This window comes from Pteronotus mesoamericanus, unplaced genomic scaffold (assembly GCF_021234165.1).
Source record: "Pteronotus mesoamericanus isolate MK-2021 breed Mesoamerican mustached bat unplaced genomic scaffold, CSHL_Meso_final contig_52, whole genome shotgun sequence".
Lineage (NCBI taxonomy): Eukaryota > Metazoa > Chordata > Mammalia > Chiroptera > Mormoopidae > Pteronotus > Pteronotus mesoamericanus.
Window position 1 is genome coordinate 13,573,146 of NW_026555189.1, and position 26,206 is coordinate 13,599,351.

Here is a 26,206-nt window from a genome sequence, read left to right on the forward strand (position 1 = left end):
CTGACTGGCAGACTGGGGCATCAGCCTCTTTGCTAGGCCAAATGAGGTTTTATGGACCTTACCTAAGGTGCTTCTTGGCATTCTATATGACCAACTTTCAAATTATAGTTAATATAGTTAAGATTTATAGATTATAACTTTTATTCCTATCTTGTTCTTATGCATTTATTTTTAACTCCACTACAGGACTTTAGCAGTCCCTATTAAATTCCATCCTGTTAGGTTTAGTCTATAGTCAGTTTGTCATTCAGGTCATCCACAACTTCTATGGTTATCTTCTGCCTTCTCATCCAAGTCACTGATGGCACTATGAATTGGCTGGGCCAGGGTGGGAGGTTGGAGCAGGTCCCTAGCAGCATCCTCTGGGCCTGGTTTTAACAAGCCTCAGTCCTGCCTACATTTTACTTTCTCATCCATAATGTGAAATGCCCTGCTGAAATCTGCATTTGCTATGTCTGCAGTATCCAGTATCCTCCTATTATTCCTGAGAAAAGAAACTGAAAATGTGGTGCTATATTTTCCTTTTCCAACTGATCGTATTAGATAATTTCACCTTGGGCTAATGAAGTTCACTGACCTGTAGTTTTCAACTTCATCTTCTGTCCTGTGAAAATTCAGACAATGCTTGTCCTTTTATGACTTAAAACACTTTGCCTGCTCTTTCCAGACTTCCCAGAGGTATAACTCTTAATGAGTTTTCACTCCCATTGTCCCTGTTGAACCATATATTCAGGTTGGTAAGTGATACCGTATTTTGCCGTGTATAATGTGCACTGTTTTGCCTAAATTTTTGAGGGAAAAATAAGGTTGTGCATTATACATAGGAAGTACTAATTCTGTATCTATATAAATGTTTTTAATTCTTTATGCTTATGCATTAAAAGTGTAACTCTAGAAAGCAGTAACAATATCCTTATGCAAAATAAAACCATGGAATACAATAATTGGTTTTGTTTCTAAGTATAAATAAAATTAAAAATAAATTAAAAAATTAAAATGAAAAATTTTTTTCCTGAAAGTTTGAGGTAAAAACATGGGTGTGCACTATACAAGGGAGCACATTATACACAGCAAAATACATCATGTCCATTTGTTGGATCCTGTAATCCATTTGGCAGAGCTAGAATCAGAGTTCTACTCATATGAAATCCATGTAGGTGGCTGCTTTTCTGCCATATCTCACTTTCATGTGATATTTAGAAATGTCTTGCAAAGTGAGCCTGTTTCTACAGACTTTATAGCAAGAGCCTTCAGGTAGTGGCCATACCTAAATTTAAGCTTGATTGGCAAAATATACTGTTTCTTGTTTTTCTTCCATTATTTTGTTTCTCTTTCTCTCCACTATTCCTTCCTCTTTCACATCTCTTCCTTTTTCTTTCCCTTTTCTTTTCCCTTGAAGAAAAGAAATTAAAGCCGCCTGTTTCTGGTGTCAAATGCTGGTTTCCTGAAAATATTTTTAAAAACCTGTTCATAAACTTAAGTGTATTGTCACTGCGATAAAGATCATCACCACCTCACAATCTTAATAGGGTCAGTGAAAGAGGTGGTGAAAAAAGGAATATTTATGAGAATTTGGGGGTCTAGCTTATTAAGGACGATCTTATAATGAATGCGGGGTTTGACTAGGATTAGCCAATAGGTTAAGATCAGTGAATAAGATTTTAAGTACCAAGACCCTATCTTCCAGCACTCGGTCCTTGCTCAGGTTTCTTAAGCTTTATGAGCTTCAGGCTCCTCATCTGTAAACAGGTTGGGTACGATTCAGGGAGATAACGTGATTCTGGCACAAGGTTAAAAGCTAGACGAATAGCCTTAAGTGGTAGTCTCATTGCAAAGCCTGAGATTTTCGCGCCTGCCCATCTAACTTCCTCGGCTGCCGACGGACAGTGCCGCTGGAGGCGCCAGCGCGGACAGGACTTGGGGCGGGGTGCCTATGCGCCCCTCGGCCGGCAGAGGCCGCCAGCGCGCCCTTCCCAGCGGTTCCAGCCACCGCCTCCCCGCGTTTGGCTGTCTACGCTGCCGCCTGACCGACACCTGCCGCCTACCAACGAAGCGGCCTCACGACCTTGTGAGAGCCTACGGACATCGCGTTCCAGGAGGAGCGCGGCCGGCAACGCGGCCTCTTCACGGCCGGCGGCGTAAGGGGCGGCGTGGGGGACGGCGGGCAGCGGGCGTTCCGGCCGGGGTCCTCGCGGGTCCTCCGCGGGCCCGGGGGAGGGTCCTCTTTGTGACTGCAGTTGGCAAGATGGCGCCGGTGGGGGTGGAGAAGAAGGTGTTGCTGGGCCCCAACGGGCCCGCAGTAGCAGCCGCCGGCGACCTGACCAGTGAGGAAGAGGAAGGCCAGAGCCTATGGTGAGACCGCGAGGCGGCCAGGCTGTGTCGGTCGGGCCAGGGAGGCCGCGTCTGGGCGGGAAGCCGGCCGGGCTGGGCAGGACCGTCGGACAGACCGACGGGCCGTCCTGGGCCGGTCAGGTCCAGGCTCACCGCTTTGTCGTTGTCCCCACAGGTCCTCGATTCTGAGTGAGGTGTCCACCCGCGCCAGGTCCAAGCTGCCGTCTGGCAAGAACATTTTGGTCTTTGGTGAGCGCCGGCGGCGGGGCGTTGCCCAGGGAGCCGGGGTGGGCGAGGCGGGCGCCCCGCACAGGTCCCAGCCCTCCTCTCCCCTGCTGCCTGCCCGCAGCCTGCTTCATCCGGTGGCCCGAAGACCCAGGCTGGACAGTCGGACAGTGGCCAGGTCACCACGTCTGAGACTGGGGTGTTGCTCCTTCCGGAGAGCCCAGCGATGCTGGCATGAGGTTGTCGGTGCATTCTTTAGTCATTTGGCCGCAACAGTAGCCTTGCTATAAATGACCCTGACTCCCTGCGCTCACAACTTGGAAGATTACCGAATGTGGGCTTGGAGAGGGGAGTGAGTACAGGGGACGGTTAGGTGGAGGAAGCGGGGAACTAGATGATCTGAGGTCGGGGCTGTGGGGAGCTGGCACAGCAGCCACTCCTCCATCTTCATGAGCAGTGGAAGGGGCTCTGCAAAGGACAGCTTGCCTTGAAGTCTTTACCAAGGGACTTTACTGCCTTATGCCAGCCCTCGTTGCTGGGGTAGCTGGGTGAAACGTCTCTGGTTTCAGTTTTCTCATGCAGGTGGGGGGAGTTTGACTGGGTTCCTTCATACAGCAAACCCATTTGTTGAGTGGGATCTGTAGGCTGGGCGCCGGGAGAGCACAGACACCCGTCAGGCACTACACAAGAATCTCCACATAGGGAGGGATAGATGTGTTGGTGATTGTACTATACCAGTTAGGCATAGGCAGGTTAATGTTGGAGCATCCCACTGGTTGGTGTGGTTTTGAAAGAGCCTAATTTTGGGGGTCAGATATTCTGAAGGATATGTGTCAACATGCAGGGGCACAGAGGGTTAGTGCTTGCAGAAACACACAGGTAACAAGAAGGTGTGGGGGTTTGGAAGCTGCCAGAAGTTCCTTGGAGACAGACAGATTATGGAAGGCTGAAGAGTGATTTTTTTTCCCTGAAGGGCCCTGATTCTCAAGGACCTTTTATTTCACCTCCATCCCCTAATCCTTGTGGGAATCACTGTGAGAAGGGGTGCAGATGGTTTTTATGTAATGACCATTGCACTAGGTAACAGAGGGCCCTTAGAGAGCTTCAAGAAGTGGGGCAATCAAGGTACAGATATGTGTTGTGGAAAGGGAATTCTGGCTACAGAGTGGCAGGTGGCTGAAAATGAGCAGGTACTGAAGTGAAGCTGACAGTACCTGCTGTACCCATGATCTAGTGAGAATGTGGAGGGCCTGAGTAAGGTGGTGGCATCGGCGATGAGGAAGGACAGCATTGATCTGTGGAATACCTTTCAGTTCTCATGTTCTGGAAGTTCATATAAAATCCCAGGGGTGCCTAGTGATGATGTTCCTTCTTGATGTTTAAGGTTTCTATTTTGGAGGGGGGTGGTTGTTAGTTGGGCATGAGGAAATGCTTGATAATTACTGAGTTTTGCTTAGGTCTGTAATTATTTTCATTAGTTTCCTAGTTTTTGAGATGCTTATGAAAGAGATGTACTAAAATCAAAAGTGAATAATAGCTTCTATTCTTAATGCTTGTGAGGCAGGATGAGGCAGGATCAGACTTTTTTTAGTTCGCAGTTCTTGGGTTTTAAGGTTAATTATATTTTGAAGATTTCCTGCTTTTCTTGTGGTAAAAGCTTATTTTGTGAGGAACTAGTTCCACCCTTTACTTCTCCAAATGCATGTTTAATAAGTTGTAGGTAGGGCCTGGGGACCTGCTTTAGTCCTTCCCTTGTAAAGATAACTACAGTGGAAGGTCATTTTAGATCTTGGAATTTGCTGCCTTTATCATCCCTCCTGACACCAGCCACTCTTATGGCATAACCTGCTTTGTCTATGAATGCAGGCGAGAGACCTCAAGAGCAGGCTTTGCGGGAAATTTAGTTGTCCTTTGTGGGAATGTTAAGACTCCCCATCCTTGCCTGCCGTAAACAGTATGCTTTGTCTTATATCCATTATTTGTAGGTGAAGATGGTTCTGGTAAAACAACCCTCATGACTAAACTACAAGGAGCTGAGCATGGCAAAAAAGGAAGAGGCCTAGAGTATCTCTACCTCAGCGTTCACGACGAGGACAGAGATGGTGAGTGAAGTGTTGGTCCGTGGTGAGGAGTGAATGCAGGTGTCTGACTCCTTGGTTGCAGCTCCTGCAACATGGCCAGGCATTCTCAGTATTCTGTTTAGTTCTGTCAACCAGTGGTTACTGGTGCCCATTCAGTGCCAAAAGGAATTCCCAATTTGAGGTGTGGTGAAGAAGGAAACTTTCTTTAGTGCGAAACAGCTCAGTTGTGAGGCAGCATGGCTGTGGAAACAGTGTGGCTCTGAAACAGCTTTATAGCGTACAGCTCAGGTATAAAGCAGCATAACTGTGCTTGGCTGTAAGGAGGCCCTGGGGTAAGTCCTCTCCTGCTGGACAGCTCGGCTCTGCCATAGTAAGACATCTTCAGCTGGGGAAACACAGTCCTCTGTCTTTGGTGAAAAGGGAAAATGCATGTCCCAAGCTAGAGAGGAACTGACTTATATAGACAGAAGTCCCTGTCCCTAGTCCCTGATTGGTCCGTGAAGGTGTTGATGGGGTTATAACTGCATAGCTCCTATTGGACTGGGAAAGTCTCAGTCCTATTGGTTGCGATAGGATTCTAGGAACTGCTCTGTGAGGGCTGGCTTGGATGACAGAGACACAGTGCAGGAAGGCAGTTCAGTGCAGGAGGCAGGCAGCTTAATGCAGGCTTCTCCTTGAAGTGTGGTTTGCACAGGAGGCCCCTGTATAGAAATGGCTGCTAGACTCTTGTTTTGTTTGGATTTTTCATTTGAGCCTAGTTAGCCAACAGGAGCCCTTCTGTGTAGGTATCTTCTTTCTCGGGGTCCACAGTTCTAAGAGAATAAATCACAGGGGAATAGATGAAGTCCATGCCTTTGTAGGACTTTACTCACTTTCCTTTTTAGAGTATGTTAGAGAGAATGGGGAATGGAGCTGTCAGCTGCTGCTCTGGTAGCCCCCACTTAAAAGGAGATACTGAAGGTAAAGTTTCAGATTAGCACATAAAGGTAAAAAGAAAGATTTTTAAAAGCTCGGGACTTTTCTATGAGAGAAACACTCAGCAGGCTGATCTGGGCACCATTGTTACTCTCCCTGGTTCTAGTCGACAGTCTGAAATTGGTGTGGTTCAGAGTGTAAACAGCTCAAAAGATGTTCACAGGAGACTCTTCTGAGTCTTTTTGTGACAGTGTAAAAATGTTCATTTCCTCTGTTCTTTCAGTGGAGGGAATAGAGGCTCAGAGGGGATAATGTTCTCTTAATTCCTCATCTTGAGAATGTATAGAATAGTTTCTACCTACAGGGTAGCGGAGATGATTAATAGTGTTTGGTACGTACTTTTATAAGGATTATATAGCAGTTTATAATTCTTTCTTATAATTATGAGCTGGATTGGAGTAACGGTTTTTGGTTACCATAACTCAGCTGCCTCCTTTATAAATTTTGGGGCTTTATGTTAGATCTTGAATGGCTCTAAAGTAATTATTGATGTCTAGGTCTTTTTATTTGTGGGAAAGCTATATAGTATAATGATGAAATACATTTGTTAAGTTACTTTTTTATGTTTTTCTTACCCATTTAAACAGTAAGGATCATGACATAAGGGTGATTATATAAGGGGGGCAGATCCTACCACTTCTGGTCCCCTGTTTCCTTATTGTCAAAATGAAGAACCTGGATCCAGGCCTTTTCCAGAATGAGACGTGTTCTGTCTCCAAGAGTCATTATTAAGAGAGCAGGGGTACAAGGATCGCTTGTTAAAGCCTGAAGACCTGCCTTGTATTACTGGTAACTTAGTGGTCATCTTAGAACTCCAGGGACTCTGTTCCTGATACCCCCCCACCCCCACACCGGCTTCCTTTGCCATGGTGTAAATTCCCTGAAGGATGTAAAGGAAAGGAGGGAGGTAGACATGGTGCTGAGGGTTCTCTCTGTGTAAAAAGGACAGAGGCATTCAGGTGCCCGTCTAGGCCAGCTGGAGTCGGGCTGGGACTTGGGCCACTGGGCAGGCCAAGAGGGTCCCGTTTGTCTGAGTCTTTTGCTTACTGTTTTTGTGGAGCAGCATGGTTATTGTGAAAAGAGCTTGGGCTTTGGAGCCACACAGAACTTGTTCAGAATCCCACCCCTGTAGTTACTAGTTGTGACTGACTGAACTGCTGTGCACCTCAGTTTTCTCACTTTTAGAACTGGATAATGATACATATTTTGTAAGTTGACAGAATGTGAGGAGCATGTGTCATATGCAGCTGAGTGTTTACGACAGAGTGGCAGCTGTAGTTCCCTTTTGAGAAATGTGATGTAAGTACTCTGTGACTCTAGAGCCTCTTGTTTCAGGATGGCATAAGCATATTTCCTGCCAAAACATCATATTAACCATATCCATTTACCTTTTAGTTGAAGTACATGCTCACTTTTTATTTCAGATTCTCTAAGGTTTCCCTAAAAACTTCATGGTCTGCACTTATGGGATTTTTCTAGGCCACCTATTTGTAGGTTCCTCTTTGAACCTGTGGTTAACTGCTTATCTTTCAGCTGCAGGGTTTGTTTTTTTTTTTTTTGTTATTATTATGTGGTGTGACTGGGTTATAAAAACACATTCTGCAGGCAGTTACCCAGGTAGAGAAAATAGTCTTCAGCTTGTTCCTGGTTTATTCGGTGGGGGAAGGGCATGACATGTCAAAGGACCACTGCCTTCAGGGTTGGGGGCATTCATCTCATGCCGCGTGTTGTGTGTGTAATCTTCTTGCACATGGGTGAGTTACATGTAATGGGTAGTTGGAAAAGAAGCTGAAAAAGGAACTGTGCCTGTAAGGGACAGACATTAAAACCTGTGGCTTTTAAGTGCAGAGCAGTATTTTTTCAGGAATTCACAGAACCCAAACCAAAACCACTATCTAAAATGTATTAGAGTTTTGATATACCTAAAACTGATACAAAATAACATTGAATGTGAACTGTAGTTGAAAAATAAATTTAAAAAATAAAATGTATTAGAGCTTTGAAAGTGTAACTAGATGGAGATACCTTATTATACTGTTGAAATAAAGTCATGAAAATAAAATTTTTTTTATAGTATGTTGATTATGCAAAAAAAAGGTTAGCTAACAGCAGATGGGTTTTAAAGTATATGATGGAATTTATTGGGAAAGAAGTTTAGTGACATATTTTTTCTGCTTTAAGCCTTGGGCTTCCCTTGCTTATCAAGAAGAGGAAGAAGATTAGGTGTTGTCTGTGGTAGGGCTAGGAGACCATGATGTAGGAGTTCTTCCTCAAAGCACTTTTGTTAAATTTTTTTCCTTAGAAACAACAACTACAGTTTTTTAAAAATATATTAATTTGGAGAATTATATTCTATAGTTTGGTCATTTCATTATGATTTTGGAACCACGCTTCACTAAATGTCAGCAGTAGCACATTTGTGTGAATGTTTTTAACTTTTTATTAATGGAAAACAAAAGCTACGCACAACATAGAGAGTAGTATAAACCCCAGTGTATTTGTCATCTGTCTTCAACAGTTATTAGTCCCTGATGACTTTTGTTTCAACTGTTACTCTCACCCTCTTCTCTCTTCACTCTGCATTGGGTTATTACAGAGCAAATTTCAGGCATATTATAACATCTGCAAATACTTCGTATGTATGTCTAAAAAATAAGGATTTTTAAAAATACTATCATATAAAAAATAATTGTAATTCCTTAAATCATCAGGTATCCAGTAATTCACATCTTAATTTATATAAGTAATGATTTTATCTTAGTATTTAAATATAACCGTGTCCTGTCTCTTTGGTACCCTTCACAGTATGTGAACATACTGCTTAGTGTGACTGGCACAAAAGGAGCTTGTTTAACCACAGGCTCTTCGGCAGTGCTTGCTGCCTCACAGATTGCTGATGTTTTAGGAGAATGAGTTATTTAGACTATGGAACAGTTGACCTGTGAACATTTGTAGGTTATTTTAGTATTTTTTGATTCTCATTGAAAGCTAAAGTGTTCTTCACTTTTTACTCCTTAGACATCGCTGGAATCTTTTTATATGTGGATACAATATATTATGGTAGTTTAAAGAGTTTAAAGTTTAGCTCTGGCTGTTGTGACTCAGTGGATTGAGCACCCACCTGTGGACTCAGAAAGGTTGCCAGTTTAATTCATGGTCAGGGCACATGCCTGAGTTGCAGGCCAGCTCCCCCGGTTGGGGGTGTGTGAGAGGCAACTGGTTGATTTTTCCTTTTCTTTCTCCCTCCCTTCCCCTCTCTCTAAAATAAATAAATAAATAAAATTTAAAAAGAAAAAGAAAAGATTAAGTTTACATAGCCCATCTGGCACTTTGACTTAAGAGTTTCTGTCCATTGAGCACTTAGGCCCTTTTCTGGTTAAGATTTCTGTTTGTGTTCTGTGTGGAATTTTGTAGCTGTCACCTCTAAGTGTTTTCTGATGTGGCTCTTTCAGCTGTGCTCGTGGTCAGTTTCAGGTAGTAACGTAGCCTCACTTCTTTTCTCAGATCACACGCGCTGTAATGTGTGGATTCTGGATGGAGACCTGTACCACAAAGGCCTGCTGAAGTTTGCAGTTTCTGCTGAATCCTTGCCGGAGACCTTGGTTATTTTTGTTGCAGACATGTCTAGGCCTTGGACTGTGATGGAATCTCTACAGAAATGGGCTAGTGTTTTACGTGAGCACATCGACAAAATGAAAATTCCACCAGAAGAAATGAAGGAGCTGGAACGGAAATGTAAGTAAAATAAGGTTTTCTTAATGGGAAAATTCAGTAGTCTCTTTGGATGGTTCCAACCACCTTGTTTTTTCCAGTGTCAAGGGGCTGCAAAGCTTCCCTTGTGGAGTGTGTATTTTGTTTGCACCATTTATTTCAAAGTTGCCCCTGTAAATTCAGTAGTCAAAATATTAAAAATATTCAAAGTAGTTTTTATATCATGTCACAGTTGCAGAATACTGAGTCAATATTTTTTAGTATCTTCATTGGTTCTCTTTTAAAATAAGAGTTTCCCATCCCCCCCCCCCCCAAAATGTGATCAGTTCTGTGTGTCTTTTTGCTTTTCTGTTGCTCTGCCTGCTGAGTTAGCATCAGTGGGTATGGAGACTTCTGTGATCTCTGCAGTGTGAGTTCGTTGCGTGGGATCCCCTTGAGGCCCTATGGACCCTCTTATTGGCAGGTTTAAAGGAAGCCCCACAAAAGAAATCTTTCAGCTCCTACCTTAGTTTATTTTGGGATCCAGCAAATATGACTTTAGTTCATTTAAATAGGAAGGTCATTTTTTGTCATTAAAACAAAAGGTTATTTTAAAGCTAAGGATATTAAGATCCTTTTGAGAACAAAGAAATTAAAGGAAGTTTTTTTTTCCCCTTACTGTCCCAGAAGCTTGTTTTTCTTTTCCCTTGCTTCTGTACAGTTACATCAGCTTCTGTCCACTTGCCAGGGAAGTGGGAGGGGCAGGGGCTGGAGCTGTGGCGGCGGTGGCAGCAGCGGTCTTGGCCGGGGCAGGCTTGGCTCAGCTTGGCTTATTTCCACAGGATGACATCATTCCCTTTAGTGAATTAATGAGCGCTTCTGGGGCATGGCACATGGGATCTTCACACTTACTGGCAGAAGGGTTCAGAAATTTTTATGTGCTTTTCAAAGAAATTTCTTGCCATATGTCTTCCTGTCATAACTTCATTACTTGCTCCTGTCCCACATTAGCATAAACAGGGAGCTTTACGTCTCATTTTTGGTTTGTTGTGTGTGTTTCCCAGGTCACCCCCATGTGTGCTGCAGTGATTGTTATGCAGCTCAGCTCGTCTCTTCAGCCACTGACCTTTCTAGATAATGCCTCTTTACCTCCATGAAACAGAGATCCTAAAGACAACGTCTCAGAATAGTTCCAAGGCTGAAGAGCACATTTAGCAGTATACCTAGGTTAGGGGGTTAATGCACTGGCGATTTCGGTTCAGATTTTTAACCTTGTAAAGATTTGTTAAATGAGAAAAAAAAAGGAGATTGAGCCAAAGATACTGTTCCTTCCTAATAGGGAAAGTGTCTGCCTTTTACCAGGTCTGTGCTAAGCGTTGGGAATGTGTCTAGCAGACTAGATGCCTGCTCCTTGGGAGCTTGTGTTCCCATGACACACTGAATTTATGTTGTGGTCTTAGTCATTGATGTCTGTCACTTAGGATTAGATTCAGCTGCATGTGACACAAAATCCGAAATAACAGTTGCTTAAACAAGCCCGAGGTTTATTTCTCTCCTGTAAATGGAATCCAAAGGTAGGCAGTTCAGGCCTGGAAAGCGGCTCTGGAAAGACAGGTCAAGGACGCTGGCTTACTGCTTTGTCATGTCTAGGGTGTGGTTCTCTTCCTCTTGACAAATGGAGCTCTAGCTTTCACATCCCTATTTCAGACAACAAGGTAGAGGAAGAGAAAAGAAGGGCCGAAGGGCGTGTGCCCGCTGTCTTTCTGAGGAGGCGGGCAATTGTATTCTGTGTGGTCCTGTGTTCTAAGTATCAGGGTTTGATTCAGTTATAAGGAATAAGGGGGGAGAGGACACTGGAGGGCAACTAGCAATTGCTGGAACCTGCCCGTGCCTCATGACTGGTCAACCTTCTGAGGACCTCTCTTGTTTTTACCACCCCTTCTCTGAGATGTTACTTGTTGAAGGAGTGCCTTTGTTACTGCTGGTTTTAGGTTACATTTTAATAAAGCAGTTGGCCATCCTTTTGCTCAGAGGACTCATGTTTTCCAGATTACGGGGGCTCTAGGTGTTGGATTGAATGAGTAAAGGGCTGTCACCCAACCTAGTTTCCATCCACCACCAGTCTGCTGAGTTTGGAAAGCTGTTCCATGGCTGGCCATTCTCTTTCAGGATTAGGTCCCCAAATGGTCCTGAATCTGTGGCAGCTGTTTGGCTACAGGATCCTTCTGAGTGAGGGGGAGGGCAGAGCAACCCTCCGAGCCACCAGAAGATGGTGCTTGTGTGTAGGTTAGTCTTGTCTTTTCTGCTTTAGCCTTGGGCTTCCCTTGCTGATCAAGAAGAGGAAGAAGATTAGGTGTTGTCTGTGGTAGGGCTAGGAGACCAATTGGTGCAATCAGTTAGGTAGATAGGAGGGGAAAAGTAAGAAAAAGGGGGCAGCAGCTAGAGTAGAGCACGCTGGGATCTCCTTCCCAAAGTCACTCCCCATCTGATGCTAAAGGGGAGCCCTAGGTGGGTTGAGGCCCCTGCTGTAAAATACTGGCCATCCATTCTTCTAGAGAGAAATTGTTAATACTGTGGTGTGAGAGTACCCTAGGGGAAGTGCACATTTACTATCCAGATTATACAGTCTTCACTATATTTTTATCCTCCCTTTTCACCAACCTCTGTTACAAACATTTGCTCTGCCTTCCAACTTATTTTCCAAAATGCTGTTATTAAAAACACATGTGCATTTCCTACTGTTGGACAGCCATAATTAAGCCATCCTTCAGAGAATGAGTAGTCGAACCCTTGGCTTCCCAACCATTTTCACATCATGGCATGTGTAGAATGCAGCCAGGTTTGTGCAACACACTGGGTAGAGGAGATTCATGGAGCAACCGCCTGAGCTGCCCTGCCTCTGCCTCACTTTGCATAGTTGCTTAGCTTACCTGTTGCAGGCTCTGCCATGCTCACTGTCTTGGAAAAGCCCTAGTTGGGTGCTTCATGTGTTCTTGGACAGTTGTAGTTGATCGGGAGATTTGTTAAAATACTTTCAAAGGGAAATATGAGAACCTTTGATTTCTTCAAGATCCTTAAACAACCATGCTAATTAATTAATTAGAAAATCCTTCTGTTTTTGTCCAAAATGCAGTAGAGATCTTGAGTAGATTGTTTATATTAACAATAAACCTATATTAATTAAGGAGAGGTTGTAGAGATGAGATGTTACTGTATCTCCCTTAGGGCTTAGTTGGTGTTTTTCAGTTTGCCCAGTATTATTATGTGAAAAATACTGTGCTCCCAGATAATTCCAGAAGCTTATATAAGGGTAACCTAGAATCTTGGTAAATTAAAAACCATTGTTTTAAAATGTTTGAAACTGGGGGCAGGGGGAGCGCAGAGAGGAGTATGTATACCTTTCTCTGGGTTCTCTTTATTCCAGCTTTTGCATTTTCTTAATGAACATGTTGTGGATGAGAGTAATGGGGCTTTTGGCCCTTTAGTCTTCTTGGGCATAGAAGGATAAAGCTGCCTCTTTGCTCCTCTGGCTCATCATAGCTTTAACTATCATGTCCTTATTCTCTGGCCTGACATGTAAGCCTTGAAACACCCACGGAAAGGTGCAGGTCTGTGGGCTTTGTGTTCACTTGGCTTAACTAAGGCCATGGACCACTCAGCTTCAAGTCTCCCCTGTGAGATTGCACCCTTGGCCAAAGTAGTGACTGTGTGCCAAGAAGTGGATATTGTACCACTCACGCCTTGTGTTAGGCAAGAACAGGTCCTTGTTCGTTGCACATGTGACTCAGGATCTCCTAAAGATGAGACCAAGCCTACAAGAGCAGAGATGACAAGGAGACGTGGATGGGGCTGGGCAAGCCCAGCCTCGCTTCTCAGCGTGGACTTACCTCAGCTGTGTGGAAACAAGCATGTTTTGTGGAATTCAGATAGTTTTATTATTTCTAATGAGAACTTTGAAGAGTTTTAGAAGTATAACTATTTCTAGCACTCTTCTCTGTTAAAATAACATAGTTGAATTGTTCTGGTATTTTGAAAACGTATGATATATAAGAAAAGAGGCTTTTCATAGGAACTCTTGAAGCCTTAGAATTTTGTGAAAAGCTGTTTAAGAGTTGGATACCACTAAAGATGTCCAGGGGAACGCCTGCTGCTCTGAATTACAATGCTCAGACTGAATATGTCAGAATTGGCATTTTGCATCATCATCCCCAAATTCTTCATGTTGCAATAGGATGCAGTTAGGAAGTTTGTCACAGTTCCTTGTGTTTTGTGCTTGTTCCTACCTTTTCCAGTTTTGTAAAGCTGCTGCCGGTGGTGGTGGTGGTGCTGGTGGTGGTGCTGGTGGTGGGTGTGTGTGTAATTTTCTTTTCCTTTTTCACCTGTAGTTGTAAAAGATTTTCAAGACTATGTTGAACCTGAAGAAGGTTGTCAAGGTTCTCCACAGAGAAGAGGGCCTCTGACCTCGGGTCCTGATGAAGAAAATGTTGCGCTGCCTCTTGGTGACAACGTGCTGACCCATAATCTGGGGATCCCAGTGTTGGTGGTATGCACAAAGGTGTGTTCCAGGGAGCTGCAAGTTTGGCTGGGCCTGGCCAGTGAACAGCAGCCATCTGAAAGAAAGTTTGGGAAGCTTTAATTAGGTGTCTTCCCAAGGGAGAGTTGGGCTATTTCGGGATTCATTAAGCTACATTGACTATGTCAGGGTAGAAAATATTATCGTTTAAACATTGCTGCTTGAAATATGACATCCCTCAGTTTGCTCATAGCCTCTGTTAATCTCCATGGAGCACTGTCGACTTTATTGATTCAAACTTAGGACTAAAGACAATTCTCGTAAGGCTGTGTAAACCAGTTCATCTAGCCCAAACTAATGATGAAAAAATAATATGGAAGAGAATTCTTTTGGGCTTTGGTCTTTAAGGTCTGTTGGGCTTGAGATAATTTTTCAGAAAGGAACATAACCCTAGGAAAAGAAGGAAGGGAACTCGAGATTTGAGACTTGTTTACCCTGTAGGATGATGAAGTAGGAATAGAAATTAAGTTCATTCGTAGAGAAGCATGTCTTTCACAAAATAAGAAAAGGCTTTAAAAACATTTTGGGTTTCAAAAGTACTCTATTCTCAGTCAGAGCTGCTGGTGGCCCAACCACAAGGTGTGCTATTTGCATTGTTCTCTGTGAGAATGGAGCCCTGTGGAGTGTGCAGTGCACAGCTATGTCCAGTGGGCCTGTTTCCTGGCGTAGCCTGGTTCGATTCTTAAAACAACTAAGGTGATCAGGGCCATTATATTCCCACTTTACAGATACAGAAACTTAGGTCCAGGATGAAAGAGAAGAATGTCCAGTTGCCTTCCACTGTTCTCTGTTTAACTAATGCTTGGACCTTGGCCTGTGGCTTTCTTTGGAACTATGATACTCCAGTCCTGAAGAAGACGCTCTTCTCGTCTGCACAGGCAGAGTTGCAAAAAGATAGCATAACTCCTTTCTCTTTCTGTCTTCCCTGCAGTGTGATGCTGTGAGTGTCCTGGAGAAGGAGCATGATTATAGAGATGAGCATTTTGACTTCATCCAGTCACATCTACGGAGGTTTTGCCTCCAGTGTATCCTTTGGTGCTGTTTTAGGGCCTGGAGGCCCAGGCCTCCTCCTCTGTGTGCGAATCCAGGCTTCCCTCCAAGTGGGGCATCTTCAAAGAGATATAGTACTCCATGAATCCAGCATAGTCTTCTGCCAGGGAGATAACTGCATAGATTTTTTTTTGCTAGTTTTGTTTTTTACTATGTTAGAATTTGAGACTTTTTAATTTGTGCCAGTATTTGATTACTTTTATTTTTAATGCTGTACATTTGGTCAGCTTTTATATTTAAGAAGAAAGCTGGTATGTGATCGTTTTATTTCCAAGTTACTTTTACCATATCTTAGAAATCTTTTAAAACTTTGCTTTTTTTGCAGAAAATGTTAATTATCCAATACAATATTGTTTTAGATGCCACAAGTGTTTTGTGCCATGAGAAAGATGGTGTGTCAGTAATTTGTTCTTTGAGTCTTGTTTCTGTAAAAATCTAATAGCAGTTGATGCCATAGTCCCACACACTAGAGTGGGAGTGAGGAATCTTTTTATCACTTCCTTTGGCCCCTTTAGCTTGTCCAGCTCAGTGGAGGTTACCGATACATATAGGTACCCTTCCCATAAAAGGTGTGCTTAATGATAAACTTAATCACATCTGTGTGTCTGCCTGGGATAGAATCTGTGTACCTTGGATATACTGAGGGTATTTTCCTGGGCTAGCCTCAGAGCCATTAACTTTATTTCTGGGAAGCATTCGGGTGGGTCAGAAGACAAGTTTGCATGTTAAAATATGAACTGTGCGGCCTACTAGCATCAACATGCTTTATGTTTTTGATCTGGTTTGTCTGCTACTATTATCCCTTCAGTTTTTTAAATTTTAACCCTTTTCTATTGATTGTGTATTAATCAAAAACTCATCAATCTATGAATAGTACTGTGAGGATTATGCTTGTATCTGGTTGCTTTTGTCTCCTGCAGTGAATGGGTTTTCCTTAAGCAGATTGATTAGATGGAGCTGCCTTGATTTACACATCAGTGAAGGAAGAGAAAAACCTTGACTTGTTGTATAAATACATTGTTCATAAAATGTATGGTTTCCACTTTACCACACCTGCCTTAGTTGTGGAAAAGGATGCAGTTTTTATGTGAGTTCCTTGTAGGTGATGTTTTCAAATTCTTTTCTTCATAGTATGTTTTCTCTTTATGTTTTATCCTTTTAAGTAAGGCGCCTCCTCTCATACAGCCAGGTTCCTGCTGTCCTGGGGCAAAGTGCTTGGGCTGGACCTCACTGGTGATAGGTACACCCAGATTTCCCTCTCCACTGCTTTCCACATTACTTGCCATTTTGCCTCCAATTTGAGGGAAGTAGATACTGTGAGGCCAGGGGTGCTGCCTTTCTTCATTGAGAGCAATTTGCCAAAGCTTAAGCCATTTTTTGCTACTTATTTTCTAATCTGGTAAAGACTGGCTGGGGGAGAGAGTTCAAGTAGAGAGAACTGGCAGCTTTGTGAATCCTGAATGTTTTCTGTTGAAGCAGGTGGTTTCTCTGCCCATCAGCAGGCCTCCCTATCAGCATGGGCTTTGACTGTACTGCCTGCTTACTGTGTTGCAGCATTTCACATTTTGGGAGTCCCTAGACAGGGACTTGGATACTTGTTGCCCAAGTTTGTGTCTTAGTCTCCCTGGAGAATGATGAGTGCTCTGGATTCGTAAATAAATATGCTGAAGCAGTGGTCTCTGAGAGCACTTATGCCAGTAGATCAATGTTTTTAGGCTTAGGTATCCTCTTAAAGAATTACAGTTAATTCAGCAAATACTGAGTGCCTCCTAGGTGCCCAGGTTCTATGCTGAGGACACAGAAATGAACGAGAGGCACAATGGCCTTGAAGAGACACATACAGCCAAGGAAAGGAAGGGCAGCAGGGAAAGCAGAGGAGGCGATGCTGGAAGCAGGAGTGGAGTGGGCCAGGCAGGCCAGATGGAACGGAGGGTTGGGAGGGACAGTCTGTGAGAAGACTGAAGGTGGGACTGAGTAGGTGGCCTCCTAAACATCCGGGGAGAGCCTCACTTGGGCTGCTTGCAGACAGCAAACCTAGAGGCTTGGACTGATTTCACAGAATTGTCTAGAGCAGTCAGGTAGGCACCAAAGACACAAGTGCAGAGAGCAGTATGTTTTTGGAGTCAGCCAGTGCCCCGGGCACATGTGCTCCCGGAGCAGGAGGAGCAGGGAGACTGACTGGGTTTGGGGCTGGTCTCTAATGGAGCGGCATCTTGCAGCTTCTGGAGACTGCATGGGTCATGGTGGTAGCTTGATCACACCCATCCCTCTGCACTTTGGGTCCTCTAGGTAATTGTCTGTTTGGGAGCCGGTGATGTCAGTAAAGTGATTTGGGTGGAGAGCCCTGGCTAGCACCCTCTTAGTTTTAGAGCTATGCAACAGGAATTAGATGAAAAATGAAAGGCCTGTGAGAACAATCGATCACCATCTTTTAGAGCCTCTAGAGTTTAAAAGTTTGTCATTTAGGCGTTTTGCAATTGCTCTTTTAGGAAAGTGTGGTGGGCTGTCGCTCAACTTAATATAACCTGGGTGCCGTCTTGCCCTGTGATGTCGAACTGGACAGCACCCATGTGGGAGCCTCAAGGACTCTTTGTTTCTCTCTGGTTTTGGGGTCCAGAATAGTGCAGGTCCTGGGTAGAACCTTGATCCGTGGCTCCAGGGTAGATCTCCCAAACCAGACTGAATGAATGAATGAACCAGTCCATAGAAACTTGTCAGAAAGAAGAGTTCTCAGAGAAACAGCTCACAGGAGGGGTGCATGCATACCAAAGAGAAGCAGTCCCATGCTGAGCTCTGCTCTCTATGCAGGTCTCTCTAGTCTCCACTGTGTTGGAATAGGGCCCCATTGTGTCCTTGCTCTTCTGGGTGGAATTGTGGGAAGGCTTTGAACACTTGCTGCAGGTCAGCATGTGTAGTCAGAAAGATCCCATTCTGGCTCCTCAGGCCTTGGGCTACATGAGTTCAGTATGGAGCAGGACTTGCAATATTGGTCGGATGGGTTACACCTGCAGTAAATTTTAGCTTGTGTCCTGATAGTTACAAGCCAACCCCAGCAACTGTAGACAAAATCTTGTGGGAAAGGAGCTTACCAAGGAGTCCTGTCTAACCGAGAATGTGCCGTGTACGCTGTAAGGCAGTCCCAGGAAAAACAAGTCAATCCCTTTCTCTCTGCTTTTAGACCTGCTGGCTGGGACAATGAAAAGAAAATAGCTATTTTACATGAAAATTTCACAACCGTGAAGCCAGAAGATGTATATGAAGACTTTATCATGAAACCTCCTGTGAGAAAGGTACCCAAATCAATCACTTTAAGAGTTGTAAGTTTTTTTACTTTTTAAATGGGAAAAGAAACCTATAAAGAATCAGGCCTTATACATTGAACCATCTTGGTGGGGGGGGGGAGAGTAATTCAAGGGCCTTTATTTTATTTTTTAATTTGTTGATTCTAGAGAGAGGGCAAGAGAGGGAGAGAAACATTGATGTGAGAGAAACATGATTGGTTGCCTCCTGCATGCACCCTGACCAGGGATTGAACCCACAGCCCAGGCATGTGCCCTGACCTAGAATCGAACCTGTGACCTTTCGGTTTGCAGGGTGTTGCCCAGCCAACTGAGCCACACTGGCCAGGGTTCTAAGGGCCTTTTTTTAAAAAAAGCCTTTAGAATGGAACAGCAAAATCGATGTTCTCCCTTCTTTCCCCCACCTTCTCTTCCTCCCTTCCTCCTTTCTTCTTTCTCTCTCCCTTTCCTCTCTCTGTCTCTAAAATCAATTTTTTAAAAAAGTCTGGATGAAATCTGATTTTGTGCTAATGGATTCGGGTGATGGGACACGAGGGATGGAGTGTCCACATGGAGTGGAGTTGAAGTTTCTCATTAAGTCCTGACAGTGCCATTGCCACCGCTGGACTACTGTTAGTTGATCCCGTTGCTCCTGTGAGCTCCTACAGACTCTGATCTGGAAGGTGTTTAGAACCTGTCAGACTTAAAAAAAAAAAAGAAAAGAAAAGAAAAGAAAGAAAAAGTCAGTTTGCCACATGCCAAGGGTGGTCTTAGCATAGGACCTATGTTAGGCTAGGAAAGCATAACTGAAATCTCAGCAGTGACTCTCCCCAGACCCATATGGAGACTCTAGGCCAAGATTCTCCTTTCAGTGTTAGTTTTGACAGTCGTTTGGGTGTTCCTGACCTGTGACCACAGTGAGTGTTTTCTTCCCTTCACAGCTGGTCCATGACAAGGAGTTGTCAGCGGAGGATGAACAGGTGTTCCTGATGAAGCAACAGGTAGGAAGACCAGTGAGGCCAGAGCAGAGGCCTTCCCGTGAGTGAAATGGCCAGTTCCCTGGGGTGAGGTGAAGGGTGTCAGAGAGCTTCCTAACAGAGTTGCAGGCAGGTCTCCTTGTTTCCTCCTATTTCCACAGTTGGTACAGAGTAGGGGTTAGAGCAGCTGCCTCAGGGCATCCCTTGCCTGCCTTGCAGATTCTCCTACAGTGATTGGCTTAGCTATCTTTTTAAGTACCCTTTCTGTCTGGGAAGAGGTTTTCTGGCCTAATACTTGCCATGTTGACACCTTGACCTCACTTCCATTATTTCACATAGCTCTACACAGCCTTGTGCATGAAGGCAGGTGAGCTGATAGACCTATTTAGTAGGTGAGGAAAGTAACTTCCCTAAACTGACAGTTAAGGATGCAAACTCACTCCCACCTTTCTGTTTCACCGGGACTGTTAAGACATGTCTTAAGTCCGCTTGATGGTGCTGGCAGGTCAGCAGGGGGTGTTGACAGTTTTTTTGCCAACTGTCCCTCCCTTCTGTGCTCTCCTTGCTTCCTTAGCTCCAAAACTGGTAACTTGGAATATATTTTTTCACCATACACCAAAACTGCTCAATTTATATTTTTTGCATATGGAGTGTAAAAACTAAGACTTGATTGTTGTTAATGGTGCCCTCTAGTGGAATACTTGGAAGTTTCTCCAGACCTTCAGTGCACTCTGCAGGCTTTGGTTAATGGCCAGTATGTCCCTCTCTTTGCAGTCACTCCTTGCCAAGCAGCCAGCCACGCCCACGAGAGCCTCCGTGAGTACCTTAAACAGAGGGTCAAGACCCAGTGTCGTGGGTGTCTTCAAACTTGATACCATTGTTTGTGAAAGCTCGTGTGGGCTTTTGTATTTTCAAAGAGAATTTGTTCCCTGAAGGGCCCAGGGCCAGGAACATAGTAGGAACTCAGAACATATCTGAGAAAGGAATACTGCTCTGGGAATGCTAGTGAATAGGCTTTGTTCCCTCTTGATACTTCTTCTCTAGGGAGAAACAGGTCTAGCTAAGGGATTGAGCTGTGAGGAAACTCCCAGTTCTCCCAGCCTTCTCCCTGGACTATGAAAAATACTCATGGTTTCATTTTTGGAATATGTGTTTTCTGTTATTTTTATGCCTGTATTTGACTTAGACTGATTTTGGACTTAGGAATCCCCTGCGAGAGGACCCTCTGGCTCTCCAAGAACTCAGGGTCGTGGAGGGCCAGCTAGTGTGCCCAGCACCTCCCCAGGCACATCAGTGAAGAAGCCGGATCCAAACATCAAAAGTATGTATCCTGTCTCTGTGGAGAGTGGTGTAGTCTGCGGGGGCTGCACGGCCCAGTTTGGGAAGTGGAGGCTCATGGTACCTGAGCTGTTTTCTTCCACAAGAAGGGCTGCTTTCCATATCCCCCCTCTCAGGAGGAGGGGCTTGTGGTTGGCAGAGGCCAAGGCCTGTTTCTTTGTTGGAATTGGTAGCCCTTGCACCTGGTTTTGCGTAAGACCTTGGTTAGGTATTGCGGATTCCTTTGGAGAGGCGTACAGCGTAAGAAGTCACACTAAAAATTTATGTTTTGAGTCTTTAGTTTTCTCACCATGTTTATGTTACTACCATTTATGAATTGTGGGGCTCCCCTCTCCTTCATGTCTCTCCTGAAGCTCAGTTACTTATTAGTTGAAATATTTCTTTTCCCATTGACTTAGTAATACCCAAAGATGTTGGCTGCAATAACACACTCAAAATAAAATTTTATTTTATTCTTGTGTGTTCAATGGCTCTGTCTTATTCTGAATAAGAACTTTTTCACAGCAGCTTTGGAGTCCTATGAGATTATAAAACTTTGAAAAACACTGTGTTGTGGACAGGGAGATGATGTGGAGCTCAGGTTATGTCTTATGCCCCCAAACAGGTGGGAAATCTAAATAGGTGTCCATTTATTAATCACACTAACCTGTAACTAGCCTCAGCAGTGGCAGTATATAATGCATCATAGTAAATGAATGTACTCAGTATCCTAGGAAGACGATAGCTACCAATGGATAATTCCAAGCTGAAAACCAGGTTTTGTTTAATTGATTTATCCAGTTTGTATGATACTTTTTTTTTCTTAATGTTTCCTTAGATAATGCAGCAAGTGAAGGGGTGTTGGCCAGCTTCTTCAACAGTCTGTTGAGTAAAAAAACAGGCTCTCCTGGAAGTCCTGGTGCTGGTGGGGTGCAGAACACAGCCAAGAAGTCAGGTACAGAACGGCCCTTGGAGTCTTAAAACCGTTCTGATTGAGGGGTGCTGGGCAATGGGAAGGCGGACAGGAGAGTCTGCTTTCACCTGAGAGGCAGCAGGCAGATTCTTGGTTTTCTGAGCAGCCAAGCAAGGAAGCATTCCTCTGCTTTATGCTGCCAGTATACATTACAATAGAATTACCTTATTACTGTGCAGGTTTCCTGGGCACATTAAAGGTGGGCTTTATGTACATTCATATTGTCAGGAAGTGACTGTTGGGTAAGTTGAGGTAGGTCTTAAGTTGAGGTGCCCTGGTGTAGAAGCTCTATCCATTGGAGGTCATGGTCTAGAGTGTACCGTTGACACTTGATTTAATTTCTTGTGATGCTTTATAACGATTTTTGTGTACTGCCTGCTCCCAGTCTTGCCGTGAGCTGGAAGCTGAACACTCACTGCCTCATTTCCTCCTCCATGAAGCTGCCCCCCACCACCAACACATACCTCTCTCCCTCTGTCCTTCCATATGGGCCATTAGGGCAAGTCTACATCTTAGAGGTCTCTGAAACAAGTAATCAAGTTCCTTGGGAATTATACATTCTCCCTGGACACTTGAGACCATTTTAAAAGTTCTTGGCTTTTAATTTTCCAATGGTTGTAAGAAATGTTAATACAGTGTTTTCCCTAATTGGTATGTTCATATCAGAGAAGGCCATCAGGAAATCACTCCATGCTCAGGCCAGCCCGGCCCTGCAGGGGCTCCTGAGTTCTTAGAGACTCAGAATCTGGCCTGTTGGCTCCAGCTGTAAGCTGGTATTCCCCGGTAGGAAATGGGGGTCATTTCCAGGCCCCAGTTAGTATTTGACAATAAAAAATATATGGCTGCAAAATTGAAATGTCTGGGTTTAGTCTTACTTTCTTTTTGAAATAGAGTGTTTCTGGGCCATCTGTATGAGTCAGTTTAGAGTGTTGTAATTAGAAACAAAACCTAAACACCTGTTGTATTTGAGGCACAGAGAGCAGTTTGCTGCATGCCAGAAACTTCAGATACCACCCCTAGGAAGATGGCAGTGGGAGTGGAGTGCACAGGGGTCCTGCTGGGTGGTCAGAGGGCTTTTCAGAAAGGCCCTTGTATTGGGCACAATGGCATCCCCAGACAGAGGGCAGTCATGTGGTCAAGAGAGCACAGACCTGTGACATTTTGAATAAAGAAGGACTTCATTTAGGTCTGTCTCCTAATCATTGTAATGAAATAAGGCTTTTCTCATTATTACTGAGATTGAGGTTATTATTGCCACAAATTATTACAGAAGTCTATATAGGTTTAAATGTTTCTTTTTAAAAATTCTCTCTGGTCTCTCATCACTGCTGCCTTTTTTTTTTTTTTTTTTTTTTTTTTAAAGGACAAAAGACTGTGTTGACAAATGTTCAGGAAGAACTGGATAGAATGACTCGAAAACCAGATGCCATGGTAACAAACTCTTCAACAGAAAATGAAGCCTGATTCTCCTTAAAAATGCATATGTAAAATGACCAAATAACTATGTATATTGATCTGCTAAGACCAGGATTTTTCTGATATGGCACATGCTATCAGTTTTGGGGGGCAGGGGAGATGAACTTTAAAAAAAAAATACTTCATTGGCTTGTCCGAGTGTGAATTGCACATTTATGAAGGCTGTGGGTCCGATCCCTCTGTTAAGGAGAACCTTGGACTCTCAGGCATGTGGCTCTCTCGTGGGAAGCGAGTGTAGCTGGGGCTTTGTGTGGAGGGGAAGGTAGGTGGAGAGAAAGAGGGCCCACTTTCTTTCAGGGTGGAGCAAACGAGACCAGAAAATCATTGATCAGATGGTGGTTGGTCTGACCAGTTGCGTGCTAGCAAATTCACTTGTTCTTGGGAAGCAGATTCAGTAGCAGAAAGTCCCGGAAACAAAAAAGGCCAAAAGGAGGAATGAGAGAAGTGATGGTGGGGAAGCTGAATGTTGAGGGAGGTGCAGGAAGAAGGAAATGAGCAGTGTTAGTAAATACTGTGTGTTCAGTAGAAGTTGTATAATCCTTTTTAAGATTTAATATCAGAAGCATTTCCAAACTAAACACTAAGCAAAATGGGTATGAGACTTGCTCTGAATGCATCTTTAACTTAAGAAAGATGCGGGGTGCCTGGGTCAGGTGGAGCTGACACAGGGGTGAGATAGATGACAGCTGCTCAGGACTCAGCGTGCTTGGCTCAGGCCGTGTCCTCATGGGAGGTACTGGGCTCCACACATGCGGTGTGTGGGGCAGACAGTCACTGTGGGGTGTGTTTAAAGTCAGCAGTTCTGAAATTAGTGTACTTTGAAGAATGTTTTCTAAACTCCTGCTTTGTTTTTTTAAATTCAAAAAACTTTTTTTTTTTTCTCACTACCACAGGCTGGCCTACAAATAGAGAATGGATGACCAATCTCTCATTTTACTATAATGCAGTGTGCCACAGAAAGTTTGAGAGTTTGAGGGAGGTTTTAAAAATGTCATTGCACGCTGATTAATTGGCTTGCACTAGTCCCTGCCTTACAGTCTGTGGAAACCATTGTGGAGTTCCACTGATGCAAAAGGGTCTTGTCCTAGCTCTCTGGTCTGATCAGTGCTGTCAGATGGACAAATAAGTGACTGTTTTGTATTGAAAACTGAAATGATACATTTCTCTTACTTTGTGTTTTTCATAAAATGTAGCATTTTTTTTTCTTACGGAAATAAGAGTTTCAGGTGTCTCCATTTAGGGTAAATTCATGCACATTGTCGTGTGACAGCAACCATTATGTAAATGATTTCTGTGGATTTAAAATGGCATTTTTAATTTTATACATGATAAAGAACATTTAAATGCAAACACTACCATTAATTTAATGTATAAAACATTTGTTGTCAAACCAAGGGAAAAAAACCACAATTCACTTATGTGGAGTTTACTTTTTTATATGAATGTTTATTGTACTGTGTCTGACCATTACTTCCCTAATGTCATAACTTTTACATGCAATATTTGACTGACCACTAACATAGTACTGGGCATAACTTAATATCCTGTGTTATATAACAAGACTCTAAAACTGTCTTGAATTGCTTTTTTGTAAAGGTCTGAACACTGTTAAGGAGAAAGCTGAGTATTTACTTGCCTTTCTGACAAACATAAAATCATGTTTCTTGTGCCAGTTTTATTGTTGAAAATATACTTTTTCCCCCCTTTTTAAATTCAGTTATTTTTTAAAAAAAATGTATTGTGATTTCCAATTACTGTATTGTCCAGGCAATGACAGTAAACTGACTGTGGAGTGATAGTTGTGGTGTAGTGACCAATAGATGCCAAACAACTCGTGACCGCACTAGTGGTGAGGTCGTTTAATTCCTCTCTAGCATCTGGGGGGTGGGGCACAAAATGAGTGACCTCAGAAACGGGAAAGAATTCGTGGAAAGGCACATGCCTAAGAGGGATATAGTGTGATTTAAAATTTCAGTGCATACTTTTACTTTTTGTTTATTTTTTTATCATTTAAACTGATAAGCACTTTTGTGTCAATATAAAATGTACTAAAACTGATGAAATGCTGAGACACCTGTCTTGTGAAGGAAGGTTTCTTGGAGATCACTTTTAGTTTCTCATGACAAGTGGATGCTCCTAGTATCAGAAGAAACTGATGCATAGTGTAATGTGCTCAGTGTTTGCCAAAGTCTACCAACTTTGGGGAGCTGCAGGGTTCTTTGTGGGAGGTGGGAAGAGGGGGGGTTTTTGTTGTTAATTTGGGGTTTTCAAGCATTGGAACCAAAGGCCAAACAATAAACAGCCTTTACTTTTTAAAGTAAAATTCATTTTATTTGCAGAATACACTTGTGTGGTAGACTGTTAAAGATAATTTTATGACTATATACATTACACTGGTTACATCTGCTGTTTTTTTTTAAATGGAAAAATCTAAGAAATAAGCCCAGTTTTGAAGATGTGGGTATATTAAGGCCATGAATTGGACTTTCCTAAAAATTCAACGGGTATGCTGCTAGAATTTTTTAATTTTGTTTGCACTTATTTTGATTGGCATTTTAAAATCCGTGTTTAAATTGAAGACGTTGCATTTCATTAGTTTAACAAAGTTGAAAGTGACTGCCCTGTACATCATGACCTTAACAAAGTTGAAGCTGTAAGTGGAAGTTCACCATTGTCTCTACTAAGTTTATTGGTGTTTTTAACTTAAAATTGGGACTGCAGATTATTCCCCAACCAGCCTTAGTCCAGGGGTGTGGCTCCATCCTGGTGCAGTATGCAGTCATATGGAACCTTGCTTTCTAGTGCTGGAAAAGAAGATGTCTCTCATTACTGGCTTCAATAAACACGAATCTAGACTGCTTACAATTTTTGGTGACTTTCTTTGCGGTAAATCCTCCCACTGGAGGGGGATCTGCTAATCATGTGGGGTATCTCTACTGTAGCTAAAAATGTGTACCTTTCTCACTTGAAATTATTAGAGATTCTGTTTAAAAAAACATCCGAAAGCCCTATTTTGAGGTGTGTAGAGTTCCACGCTGTGGGTAAAGTATAGTGGGGTTTGTGAGTTGTCCAAGCTGTTTTCTTGCCTCTTGGATAAATTTGCGATTGTCTGAATTAGGCTAAGTGATTTTCATGTAACTAATTTAGAAGCCTAGAGGATTCATAGAGGAATTTCAGAGCAACTATACCATATTGGGGACAGTAAAGTATGCTCAAGAAAATCAGATTCTTTGTATTAGAGATGCATTGTGTTTCTGATT

The 26,206-nt window shown here is 43.3% G+C and overlaps 1 protein-coding gene across 2 annotated transcripts; it reads left to right on the plus strand.

Annotated features, from left to right (window-relative positions):
* Positions 1-2,144: 2,144 nt before the first annotated feature.
* Positions 2,145-25,849, plus strand: DYNC1LI2 (dynein cytoplasmic 1 light intermediate chain 2). 2 transcript variants are annotated; one of them, XM_054579349.1, is made up of 13 exons: positions 2,146-2,352; positions 2,507-2,580; positions 4,542-4,658; positions 9,117-9,347; positions 13,688-13,857; positions 14,807-14,900; positions 15,877-16,012; positions 18,104-18,215; positions 19,145-19,204; positions 19,955-19,996; positions 20,384-20,501; positions 21,336-21,452; positions 22,834-25,849. In XM_054579349.1, the coding sequence occupies exons 1-13, from the start codon at positions 2,246-2,248 to the stop codon at positions 22,932-22,934; spliced, it is 1,479 nt and encodes a 492-aa protein (XP_054435324.1). In that variant the 5' UTR covers positions 2,146-2,245; the 3' UTR covers positions 22,935-25,849. The 2 variants fall into 2 exon arrangements, with proteins under 2 accessions (XP_054435325.1, XP_054435324.1); XM_054579350.1 differs by lacking the exon at positions 19,955-19,996 and having other exon boundaries at positions 2,145-2,352.
* Positions 25,850-26,206: the final 357 nt, after the last annotated feature.